At 38.1% G+C, this 13,064-nt stretch overlaps 1 protein-coding gene across 1 annotated transcript in view; it reads left to right on the top strand.

Moving 5' to 3' along the window:
• Positions 1-543: 543 nt before the first annotated feature.
• Positions 544-13,064, top strand: part of LOC104468288 (dedicator of cytokinesis protein 3-like) — a gene marked incomplete at its 3' end in the record, with an annotated part of 49,237 nt that continues 36,716 nt past the window's right edge. The window contains exon 1 of the mRNA XM_010082356.1: positions 544-551. Coding sequence (XP_010080658.1) covers positions 544-551 — 8 coding nt within the window. The remainder of the gene's footprint in view (positions 552-13,064) is intronic.

Raw genomic sequence — 13,064 nt, 5'->3', positions numbered from 1 at the left:
TCATTCTATGATTCTATGATTCTATAAGTCTTTTGTACTAAATTATGTCTGATGGCAGTTTCCTAGCAGCATCATGATGGAAGCTGATCTTGATTAGGGATTGCAATTAGGAAAAGGTATGTTGGCAGAATATTTTACCCAAAAAAGTTTCTAGCTTAGAATTTGAAATTTCACACTGTTCCTCTTTGCCTAGGACAGTAAGATGCAGGGCGGAGAAGCACATGTCTGCTCTGAAAGAAGGCTTTATCCTTCAGTGGTTAGTTTATATAGATTTTCTAATGCACATCAACATTTATTGGTTAGGTGCATCTATAGAGAAAGTCCTTGACCTTTAAAAAAAATATTTTAAAATTCATGAAGCAGCTTCTTTACCTCATTCATTTCTCTTGCTTCTTTGATTCTTACGTCCAAGTATGTGGAAGTATTAGCAAGGTTAACATCTAGCCCTTTATAAAGCATCTTATTGTGTTTTGTTGAGATGCCTTTTCACATTCTTTTCCTTCTCACTAAAGGATAAAATTGTAATCCATTCTTTCTCGGCAGATGGCGAGGTAAAACACGTGCAGAAATGTGAGAAAACTGAGACCCACAGTGATTTTTAAAATACTAGAAATGTAGAAGCATATCTTCTACCCAGCTGCCGATTTTCAATACAGTGCTAGCTCTTTAATGCTATTGCTATTAGGTGATATGGCAAGATGGTTTTTGTGGGAATGTTCTGAATTTGTGGGTGGGTATTGGGGAGAATGTGAGCAGTACAGCAGCTTGCATCTTCTATCTTCAGAATTTAGCACCATTGACAAAGCATGTGTCAGGAGATTTAGCTGTTCTAAAGTCATCTAACATAAAATGATCTGCCCCCTTTTTTCAAGGCTGAATCAAAAAATTTTAAGTGGCAATGCTTTGTTGTTAATACTGCTCCACAGTTGTCTATGGTAACTGCAGAAGTAGTGTAGATAGTGATTTCCCATTTGTAACTCGTGATCCTGAGATACTTTTCAACCAAATCCTTTTACCTGATAAAAATTAGCAGACAAATATATAAAAGTTTAAGATAATAAAGGTGTAAAAAAAAAAAAAATGTCTCCTTGGCCTTGTAAACAGGTTAACTTCCAATGTGTGATCAAACTGCTTTTGGTTTCATCAATGTGTGTGTGTGCGTTAGAAAAGGAAGAGTTTTCTCAAGCAACTACTCACTTGTACAGTCTTATCCTATTTTAGTATCTTTAGACTTCCACTACTTCTCATAGGTGTAGCTGAATTGTTAAGAGGCCATGATACTGCCTTTTGGGGTGTGGGGGTAGAAAATGTTTGTGGTGGTGTTTAGATAGAATAAAATTTGCCACTTTGAAACACTGGATTTAGAAATGAGGAATTAGTAGGGGAATGGATTCTCACTTTTTCTGTAGTAGGAGTTTTCTCTGACACAGTATTCCTAATTCAGATGTCAGAATATAAATCTGTATACCATATATGGTATAATCTGTATACCATATTCAGATGTCAGAATATAAATCTGTATACCAAGTTGCTGAGGGTAACCTTGACAAATTTGACAGGAATTTTCATCACTTTGTGTACTTATTGATGACAGCTCCATGGTTCTCGTCATCATTTAGTCATATTTTCTTGACTTTTAAACTGTCAATAGGAATGTATATCAGCTCCTCAAAAATGTTAGCAAGAACACTGTAGCTAAAATTGCATCGCATTTACACATTTCTTCTTGAATAATATTCTTGTAACATTTCCTAGTGTAGACAATTATCATCGTCTGGAATTTCATTTTAAACACTAGGCAGACATTTGACTAAGCGATAGCCATTTATCCGCAAGCTCTGTCTGAGTTAGAGGCTTGAGTTCTCTCAAAGCTCTGATATGCAGGAGCAGCATGCTTAGTGGGAGAATACCTGAGCAGAGCAACTGTGTGTGCTCCACGCCAGAGCTGTACAAACTGAACGTGTTCTAGAAATCAGATGCTACTTGGGTAGAGGGAGGCTGAGCGGCTGAGAATGGCAAAGGGAAGGATCCAGACAGGGAACAGGAAGATGGGCATTAATAAGGTCAGAAGAAGAGAAGACAGGATCACCGGGTGGATGAATATGGTTGAAGTTGAATAGCTGGAAAAGAAATGAAGTTAGTTAATGTGGAAAGGTCCCCATTAAAAGCTGTGGCAAAAAAAGTCTGACTGCATTCTCTCCTAGAGTATGGAATTGACCTTAAGATCTCTTTCTACATTGCTTCTTGTTTTAGGTAATAGCTCCGAGTGCTGTGATAATGTGTGTGTATTTATCCCCTGTTAATTGCCTTAAAATATTATCATGTTCCCCTATTGCCAGTTGCTATGTTAGGAAGCAGAAAATTGTATTTTATTTTTATTGTGCAATTACATGCTAAACTTTCTGTTTGTTATGTTTTTTTAATAGCAGCCTTCTCATAGGTATTTTTAAAATAGAAAAGTTATCTCATTCACTGTCAGTATAATGATTTGTCTACTGGGAAAAAATAACTTTGTATCATTCAGAATTATTTCTTTAATATTCGGAGAATTTTCCTAGGGATTAGGCTTACAAACTAATGAGGTTTTTCTTCTGCTTAGTCATGAAAAAAATCCATCTTTCTAATTTTTAGCTCTTTCTAGCAATCTGATCTGGTGGGATAACTGATCCTCTATCAGTTCCTCCTATACTTCAGTTTATTGTGTTCTTAGTGTTTCAAGGACAGTATTTTTCTGTCTTTTGTGCAATAGATAATCCATAGCAGTAGTAACAAGGAGGCTATCACTTCTTGATCTTGCTCAAGATGAACTTCCTTAAATACATCATCCAGTAGGCAAACAATAAGGAATGTTGCTGTCCACAGTAATGACCTTTGTTCTGCATATTCTAGTTAACATGGAAAATGGGAGGGTCTCTGAAACCAACTGCACACACATGACAGGAAATAAAGACCTTTTCTGATACAATGTATTAGAAAATACAGGTTTGATCATCACTGGAGAGACATGTAACCTGTGAAGTATTTTACAAGAGGTTTTTTTGTGTGTGTAGAATTTTTAAAAAAGGGCAAAGGAAGAGTAAAGCCTTTCTCATTTTCTCTACCAGTTGCTTCAGCTGACTTTCATTCCCTAGACCTCTCTCCCCAGTCTGCATTTGCTTGGTTTTCGTATTTATCCCCTCTCCTGTTAATATTATATATTTGAAAGAAACTGTTAATGTCTGGATTTGTATATGAAAGTTGCTGTAGAAAAGTAAGTGGTGTTATTAGAGATGCTCATTCTTTCCTGCAAAATTACTAGTATGAAGCTGTGATAGAACAGGAACTTTTACAAAAATCAGTCATATCTCACCACCACCACTCTCCTTCCTGAGAAAAAATTTTCAGGTTGAGGATCACATATGACATGACAATAGGCAGGGATACAGATTTTTCTGCAGGGATATTTACATTTTTTAGTTAAGAAGAAGAGATCAATTTGTTGCAGGTATTTGAAGTTTTTTCCATTTTCCTGCTCAGAAAGAAGAAAAATGTATCATGAACACATACAGCTAGAAGAGATTTTATTGTCTCAACTGGTAGGGTACAAATACACATTGTTAAAATGTTTAGCTCAGAGAGAGCAATTACAGGTAGTTTTCTGTCTGTAGGAAGGCCCAGTGTAATGAATGCTACTCATCATACTTGAGCTCTTTCTGTTGCAAAATTCACTGCTGGAAAGTGGTTCTGTGCCTCCGACTGAAACTGTCATATGCAAAGTAACAGGGATGTTGTGGTTTGTAGAGCAAGAATTAAATGAAACAACTGCTGTATTAGATCTCAGAACCATTAGCTTCTCCCACGTTAGAGATGGTGATAAATTACTTATTCTATAAAATACCTGTGCTCCAAAATTAGAAGTCTTCCCTACAGTTATGGTGAAAGCCTTGCACACCTACCTCCTGGCAGGGTTGCTCTGGCTTTCTTTTTGTTATTTAAAGTCATAATCACTGGCAGGGAGTAAGGAATCACACTGTATGACTAAAAGTCTCCTTTTTTGGAAATAGAAACTTTTTCTGGCTAATGGAGAGGATTCCTTTCAGGAACACAAATATGTACCTTTCATGATGTAAATAACAAAAAAATTACTAATGACAGTGTCAAATGTTCAAGTGCGGCAGACTCATGAGAACCCAAGGAGAATGTAACTGGTGCTTAGCTACATTTCTGCTGCAAGCTTTAATAATGTTTTTAACATTGTGGTTGTTTTTCCTTGAATGTGGTAGAGATGACAGGTAGTTATTTTCCCTATTTTCTGTTCCTATGGAAACCCAGTGTTTGCAGTAGCAGTCTTACTGTATGCTCTGTAATCCTCCCCGTGGCTTCCAGCCAATGTGGGAACTTAATAATTCATGAGCATTAAGCCTGAATTTGCTGGGAAGCAAACTGCGTTGCTTGGAGCCGTTTTCTCAGAGCCAGATTCATTTCCCTCACAGATCTGGTGTTCTTTTCTCTAAGATGTCTGTGTGAAATACACTCCATAAACCAAAACAGTGTACTTCTCTTCCCCTGGTTTTGAAATGGGGGTTGTTGTAGATCTTCTGGATAAGGCAGCTCAGGAAAGAACTCCCATGCCTCCTCCCAAAAGAGGAGAAAAGGGGGGAAAACCAAACATACACCATCAACACTTGCCTGAAGAGGAAGATTTTAAGTAGTCCATGAATCATTGTTCAGACAATATGCAAACTGAAAGTTCAGCAGAGATGGCTGTCTGTCTCGGGAGTTCAGGAGCAACTGCCATCGATGACGGATTGCTCAAATACTGCTGTGCCATGGGATGTGGTATATGCTGTTGAGTTACGTTATACATGAGAATTCAGTTCTTCAGACACGGTGTCATTCTGTACATATGCTTTGACTTACTGTCACACATAAACAGAACTGAAGAGTCATTCTGTGGAGCACTGGGAGATTTTATTACTAGGTTAGTCTTACAGCACCTGTAAGGACTTGGCTTTTTTTCCGAGAGGATGGGCAAAAAATAGCAACTCTAGAAGGTGAACATGATTAACAGAAAATAAAATTGAAAAGCTTTTTACAGAGGATACTCCTAAATGGACTGCAAACAAATTGCTTAATCATCTCAAGAGTTCTGCCTTTTAAGGTATGATGGCAATATGTAGATGCATTCTGAAATGTTTTCACAAAGGAGACTTTGTTAAAAGTATTTGTGGTCTTTCCACGAAGTAGTATTTGCAAGGTAGTTCAGCTCTTAGGAGGAACCAAAATTATTTAACAGTTGATCATAACTTTACTTTTCAATTTCTTCACATGCTTATGTAGGTGTCATGAACAGTTGCACCTCCTTAGAAACCCTTTCTCTTATTGCTTAAATCATCTTTCAAGGGAAAGATCAACTCCGTATTTATGGCAGTGGGAAATGACTGAAATGTCGATATACACACATGCTTTCTTCGTGAGTATGAGACCATCTGGTGGAAATAAAAGTTCAGAAGTCCTGGTGTGAAATTGTTTCCTTTTTACAAAGTTTCTACGGGGTGTTCTCAAAAGCACCAGGATCCGATGTGTCCTGTGGTGACCCATTTTGATCACTGAGCATAGTCATGTTTTTGCAGTTAACAAACATGAGAAAGATTTCGACAAATTTGCCAGATGGAATGAAGATAAAATTCAGAGTTTTCCCTAATCTGATGTAAAGTTGTACAAGCAAATATAAGTAGCCTCGTGTTGTTCCTGTTCGCTGTGTTGCAGGATGCAGCACAAATGGAAAGCCAGGGCCATAGAGGCAATTGGAGAGCAAGAACTGCTTTCCTGAAAAATATTAGTTTGTTGAAGCTAATAAGGTTGTAAGGTTAAGAGACTGTTTCTTAACCTTACAACCTTATTCAACCTTGTTCAATTCTCTCCCCCTTTCTTCCCCCCCCCCCCCCCCATTCCTGACATAATTCCATTCACTTGGTCAACATATTGTCCTTGTAGAGCTGGTACACCCAGTGCTAGAAAGAATGCAGTATTTCAGGGTGTTGATGAAGTAAACTGCCTGAAATGTGGTGTGCACAGCAGGACTGCGGTATTTAGAAGGCAAATGTTGGCAAGGTTGCTGTTGTCATAGAGAACAACTGACTCATCCTGAGGAGTGGAGTATCCTGGTTGATCTGGGCTTGCAGTGCATAGAGTTTATTCTTGAGATTTATCTGGGACATGTGCAGGTTTGGGCTGGGACAGAGTTAATTTTCTCCACAGTGGCTAGAAAGGGGCGTGCTGGAGACAGTGCTGCTAACACAGGGATGTTTCCGTTGTTGCTGAGCAGTGCTCACAGCCAAGGCCTTTGCTGCTTCTCACCCCACCAGCGAGTGGGCTGGGGGTGCATGAGGAGTTGGGAGGAGACACAGCTGGGACAGCTGACCCCAACTGACCCCAGGGATATCCCACACCATATGATGTCATGCTCAGCATATGAAGCTCGGGGAAGAAGAAGGAAGGGGGGATGTTCGGAGTGATGGCGTTTGTCTTCCCAAGTAACAGTTACGCGTGATGGAGCCCTTGTGTCCTGGAGATGGCTGAATGCCTGCCTGCCCATGGGAAGTCATGAATGAATTCCTTGTTTTGCTTTGCTATAAATTCCTTGTTTTGCTTTGCTTGTGCCCATGGCTTTTGCTTTACCTATTAAGCTGTCTTTATCTCAGCCCATGAGTTTTCTCACTTTTACTCTTTAGATTCTCTTCCCTATCCCAGCGGGGGGGGAATGAGCAAGCGGCTGTGTGGGGTTTATTGCCAGCTGAGGTTAAACCACAACGGACAAAAAATGGTCCTTTTGCAGTAACATATTAAAATGCTTATGATATTCATATGCCAACTCAATTTTTTTCTAGAATTATTGTCAGGCATATTAGCATTTATTAAAAGAGCAGGCTAGAGGGATTTTTTTGGTGAGAAATTAAATAATATGCTTATCACTATTTTTTAAGTGGTAGAACTGAGTATGATGAAAGGAGGTTAGGCAGGTCTTTGTATGTAGCTTGTTCCTGCTAGCTGCTGTGGCAGCGTTTTCAGACTTCTGGTTCTGAATTTTTATTTTGTATGCAGGTAGGGTTTTACATGATACTAGAAGAGTGAGAAGGAAAGAAGGTCAAGGACTAAAATACAAGTTATTATATGACCTCCACTACCATATGGCCCTTTTTGCTATGCACTGGTACATGTCATGTGTCGTGGGACTAATATATACTTTTAAAATAACCTGTGTGATCAGTCAAATGCTAGATTCTGAAAACCTGGTTAAATACGGATTTTGAGAAAGGACTGAGGTGTTCGTAAAAGTGTTGGGATTTTTCAGTGTGCCCCTGGTTGTTCTCTGGAAATAAGAAGCACTGAAGAAAAGAAGAAAAATAAAGGAACAGATTTGTGACTTTTCCCTTTTAGTGGCATATTGGAATGTAGAGGGTGAAGGAGGCATTTGTTTCTGGGAGAAACAGCTACTGAACCATTATTTAAGGCAAGGGAGAGGTACAAGATGTGAGGTTTCTGCTTAAGGGCATTGATGCCCTAATGTATCACTGTCTCTGCTTCAGCAAAGCTATCTCCTATATGTTGTTAAAGATTTTTTTTTTAAATCTGTGTTCTTTATCATCAGTTTCCAATTCAAACAGAAAATTGCTCTGCAGTCTTTCTGCAGGCTGCCATTGCTTTGGCACTATACATCTGTTAGTGCTGTACCTACATGCGTTAGTTGCTATGCAGTCATGGTTTTTGCTTCACACTAATGAAACCCACCAATGAGTTGATACAAGGGAGCTCACTAATCCGTCCCATGCTCTTTGCCAGGCCCTTTGTTGTCATCTTCAAATGTTCTGAAAAAAAAAGCCTCACAAACAACCAAACTCAGCAACAAAACTCCCCACAGGCATAATGCCACTCGTGCTCACCCAACAGTAAATTTTGTCTCTTTTTGCCTCCTCCTTCATGCTGAAAATGTGATGTCCCAAACCACTGATTGCTTCCTTCCTTTTGCAGAAACACATGCCAGTTCAGTACGGTCCTGCTTTTCAGACAGTTAAAGGAAGCCAAGAAGTGAGACACTATGCTGCTTTCATTTTTCTTCCTTTCAAGTAAAAGAACAAGAAACTATTTGACTTGGCTTGTGAGAGCAGCGTTTCTTATATTTGAGTAGGTTTAGCAATTGCTAATCATGCAAGTGATTGTAAAACCTGACTTAGTGCTGCACAAGAGGTGGTTTCACTATAATGTGAGTTAGCACAGGAGGAGATCTTGCAGTTAGAGTAATTGAAGATTGCTTATGGCATGTAGGAGCAAGAGGAATAAATAAGCCTTTGTTTAAGATACTGCCACTGGGGTGACATGTCTTAGGTCTGAACTCAGCAAGGTAAAAATGTTAATTCTGTTCTCTGTTTTAGTGCCTTTCTTACGCAAAAGAAAACTGGTTTCGGTGTATTTTCAGAATAGCTGAAAGATTTTTTCTTTTTCCTTTTTTTTTTTTTTTTTTTTTGACAGTAGTTTGATCAAGCAGCCAGATTGCATCAAATACTCTGTACCTCCCCATACTTAATTGCCACCACTCATTTGGCAATTGTAACTTCTGGGTTTTAAAATTTCCCTCATGGTGTATTTGAGGGGTTTTTTAATGGAGTAGCATGTGTCTTCTTTAAGCAGTTAGATCATATTCAATTATAAGACTAATGCTTAATGCATACAAACATAGGCAGTTATTTTCATAGGGAGTTTACTTGGATTTGATATTTTGGTCTTACCGATATGGACCTTAATGTTGTCTAGATTCTGTGCTTGTTCTTGTCCTTGTGCAGAAGATAAGCTGGAGGAATCAACACACTGAAGACAGAACTATTTCAAGTGAAGATGCTCCCAAAATAAGACATGAAGTTTCTTGACCCTATATGTGTGTATCTTTATCTAAAAAAGGAGCTATAATTGTAGTTGAAGGCAGTGGATCTTCAGATCACTGAAAACAGGGTTATTCTTCCTGGTTTCCTTTGACATAGAAATAAATTTGCAGCTGTAAAATGGGGAGCGTCTGACTAACGAGTTCACAGTATGGGTCAACAGTGTAAAAAAGCTCCAAGTCCCATTCCAGGATATACTAACATTATCCGCGTTAGTGAGGCCTTAGTGGAATATTTACACTAGTGTCTATAAGTTGTTCTTGAACAGTAATACCAAAGATTAGAGAAATTCTGGAGTTGAGAAACAAAACTGTAAGTTTAGGAGAAATGACCTGCAAGGAAAGGTGGAAGAACTTGAGGTAGCTTAGTCTTCTAAAATTGCCTATTAGCACTGCTGTCTTTTCATTCTCCTTGTCCTGTCAGTGGATATCTTCTTTGACAAAATGCCTCTTCGTGTTCCACATTTCTCAAAATGCTGCGGTTGCCTCCAAGTCCCCTTAATTATTTAGTGACACAAGCTCAAGAGGACTCAAGGGAGGACTGGAAAGTAAAGGAAGGAATTCAAAGGTTGTTACTGAGGTAGTGCTGGAATATGAGAACAGTGGATGAACAGGCGGGTGAAAAAGGTGGTGGTCTGCTTCATTGCTTGAAAAGTGCTGGAATATGGGGACAGAAACCAGATTTTCTATGTGGCTGTAATAAGAAAAGGGGTGAACTGCAAATTTTAAAATATTTCCACTTGTTAATGGGGTAAAACCTTGGAAGAGGCTATCAAATGAGCCTCCAGAATATCTCTTTGGATGTTTTGAAAGCAGACTCAGCAATACAAATTCTGGTAATGAACAAAGTATGAATTGACTGTCTCAGCTCAAAGACTTGACTGTCCCTTCTCTGCTATTGTCAGAGGGACAGCCTGCAGAGGACTCTGTGGCATACAGTGTTGTATTCAGCTTCAGTTATGAAAATTAAATGCTCATTGGTGCTGAAATAACTTTTCAAAGAAAACTTGTGTTGGAAGTTCAAAAATATAGACCTTACTGGAGATTTAAAATATAATATGTAATGCTATTACTGAAATCAATGGAGGTAAAAGAGCAGTTATAATATTATATCTTGAAGAATTTAAACTTAATGAGTTTTAATTCTTAAATTCTTGAGTTATGTTATGCGTATATATACATGCATTTGTATGGCACATACATATATTATGAATTACTATAAAGTTCACTTTCTAATAGTAACTCTGTAAACGGCTAGTGATATTTTTTTTTTAAGCATGATAGCCTGAATACTTCCCAGGTTAAACTCAAAGATATTACTGCTGGTTTTGAGCTTCACTGGTGTAAGCTGATAGTACATATCAGCAGTGTATTACTGTATGCTTTCTTTCTTCTTCTGTTGTTTTCCTGGTTATCCACTGCTGGACATTATTGGAGACAGGATAGTAGGGTAAGATGCACCTTTCTTATGGAAGGCTGTTGTTAGGATTTGTCTGTTTTTGAACATCAGCTCAGTTTATCTGTTGGGCCAGCATCTTCTGCTTCTATAAGATTGGCTAGTAGTATATTTTTTGTGTATTTTTATCCTGAAATTTTAAAATACTCTTAGTCATCAGTGCATCTTCAAATTTCTGTTTCCCCTTTCTGTAAGTGGTTCTTCATCTCACAGAAGAGCTTGGTGCTCTACTAGTGGTTTGGCTTCCCTTCAAAACGTCAGTCATCCTCTGAATAAAGAGAACCAGCCTTGATCTGACGGCAACGGCAGTGAAGATATTCCGGGCGTTTATTGTATAAGGTGTAATAACTTCCAGGGATTTGCAATCAACTATGAGCGAGCCAGCTTTGATTTACACTTTGATTTTGGATGGACATCTTCACTAGTGAATGTGTTTTCCCCTGCAGATGGGATTTATATTGCTCGTAATCTTCGGCTGGCAGGCTGCTTTTTGTCTTGTTTCATCCTGATCCTCGGCTGCGTGTGTCAGCTTTGTGTTCTTCCATTGTGCGCCTCTTTGGTGGCAGGATTACTTTCCCAGCAGCAGAAGTGAAAGAATAGTTTGTCAGAGATCTTGTTTGTGTTGATCCATTTTATGCTCTTATCCTGAAAAATGGGACATGGTTAGTATGCATAGGGCGTAGTAATGATTTTTCAGTGTTCAAGTAGGGGGTGTTGGCAAATTTACATTTAACAAATTAACTACAGTCATTTAATTCTTGTTTCAAGTTCAGTTTTAAAGAAGACTGATGTTTATTTTATAAAAGTAACTTTTGTAGCTCTGTAGGTCATGGTAGCTTTTTGTTTTCTTTAAGGAATGTTACTTTTCATTGTGGAAAGAGGCATGTTTAACAAATTATACTTGTAACAGAAATAAAATGTATGTTACCTCCTAATCTTTCTAAATGAAAGATTTTACAATTGAACTGATTCAAGGATTACAATTAAATGGATTTATTAAAATCAAAATCCCCCTAAGCAGTTTTTTTAAAGGCATCGGAAGTATTGATGCTGCAGCTTGGAAAGAACATGGCTATGCGTTGATATCTCTTTAAGTTACTGCATATTTTTAATTTATTAATATTTAAATATTAATATTTAATTTATTAATATTTAAATAATAATTCCTATTTGGAAATTTATGGTTAGTTATCTTCTGGTTTATTTATTCCCTGTATTAACCAGAGCTTACCTGTGAGCATCGCTGTGACTGTCCTGCTTTCTCCTCCTCTGAGCTTCATGGAGTAGGGAGAGCTGAACGCCAGCAGCTGTGACTGCTGCTGAACTAGCACCTATTTCAGGTTACATTAGTATTTAGAGTTCTGCAGTGTCATTGTTCAGGTAGTGCTGGATGTCCTGTTTGTGTGGCCCTTTTGCAGGAGGAACGCAGGACTGAGGCCAGCAGCTGGAAAAAGCAACCACTTGGGCCATCCTGCTGCAGTCGCTTGCTACTGCGTGTTTTCACAGCCTTAATCAGTTACCAGCCAAATAATGGGCACAAGAATGAGCTAACGATAAAAGATAAGAATGTAATTAATGTGTTTTTATTGAAAATAAGTTTTATTTTGTAAATTATTACTTTATTACTTGTGATTTATATATTAGGTAGATAGAGGTAACTGTGAAGGCGTAATATTGTTGTAATGTAACTGTTACTGTAGTGTACTGAAGCTGTAATATTGTACCGCCCTCCACTCAATACACCATGAAATTCTTACTAAAATATTCAATTATACCATGTCATTAAAGCGTTTTTCTAAAACATTCTTAATTTACTAATTGACATATTAAAAAGTAGTCACAGGTAAAGACTCGCCAAATATCTGCTTCTTGTGGGTTTCTTTGGGGCCCATTAGCAACCTCACACTTTATAAGCATCTGCTGCAAACTGATTACAATTATTGCTGAATGAGGTTGTGGGATACATGGAGATGGGAGTGATTGCGAATGACAGGGAGAATGAAGTATCCAGAGAACGTGATCTGGGATGCTTAACAAGGGAAAATTAAGCAAATAAACATGCAAAGGTGTATAACTGGGTATGTGAGTCCTGCTTACAGAATTAGGGACTGTTCCTACAAAAGTAGCAATTTTGAAAATGTATCAGTATTGATAATGGACAGACTGCTTCAAATGAACTCAGCATAATGCTGTGGTGCAAAGGCTAATATGTGATGTTTGATAAATTACAGATAGGATTAGTAGGGACTTGGTTTTATATGCGTGAAATACACATATGGGTATATTTGTATCCACGGTGTAGGTGATACCAGTACTAGACTGTTACAAACTTACATTTTTAGAACTGTTCATGAAATGGTGTTGAAATATTGCACTACGGGTAAGTTCTATAAAATTATTCCAGCACATTTTATTTAATTTCTTAGCAGCATTACATGGCTTACTTGTTTGGAGAGATATTTGATTGCATAATATAATTAATGACTGATATCACTGCCCTGTAAGAAATTAGCATTTCTAAAGTGATCTTTAACATACAGCAGAAATTGTAACAAAAAGCAGTGGCTAAACACTGAACCCAGACATTTCCAAGCTGATGTTTTAACAGGAGGGATGAATAGCCTTTTGGAGCAAGCTACCAAAGGAAGTAGTGCGTACTCTAGGTTTTCATGTTTTTAAGGCCAACAGTGGATA

The sequence above is a fragment of the Pterocles gutturalis genome, unplaced genomic scaffold (genome assembly GCF_000699245.1).
Source record: "Pterocles gutturalis isolate BGI_N339 unplaced genomic scaffold, ASM69924v1 scaffold26869, whole genome shotgun sequence".
Taxonomy (NCBI): domain Eukaryota; kingdom Metazoa; phylum Chordata; class Aves; order Pterocliformes; family Pteroclidae; genus Pterocles; species Pterocles gutturalis.
The sequence above is the reverse complement of the archived record's forward strand: the minus strand, read 5'-3'. Positions and strand labels throughout refer to the sequence as shown.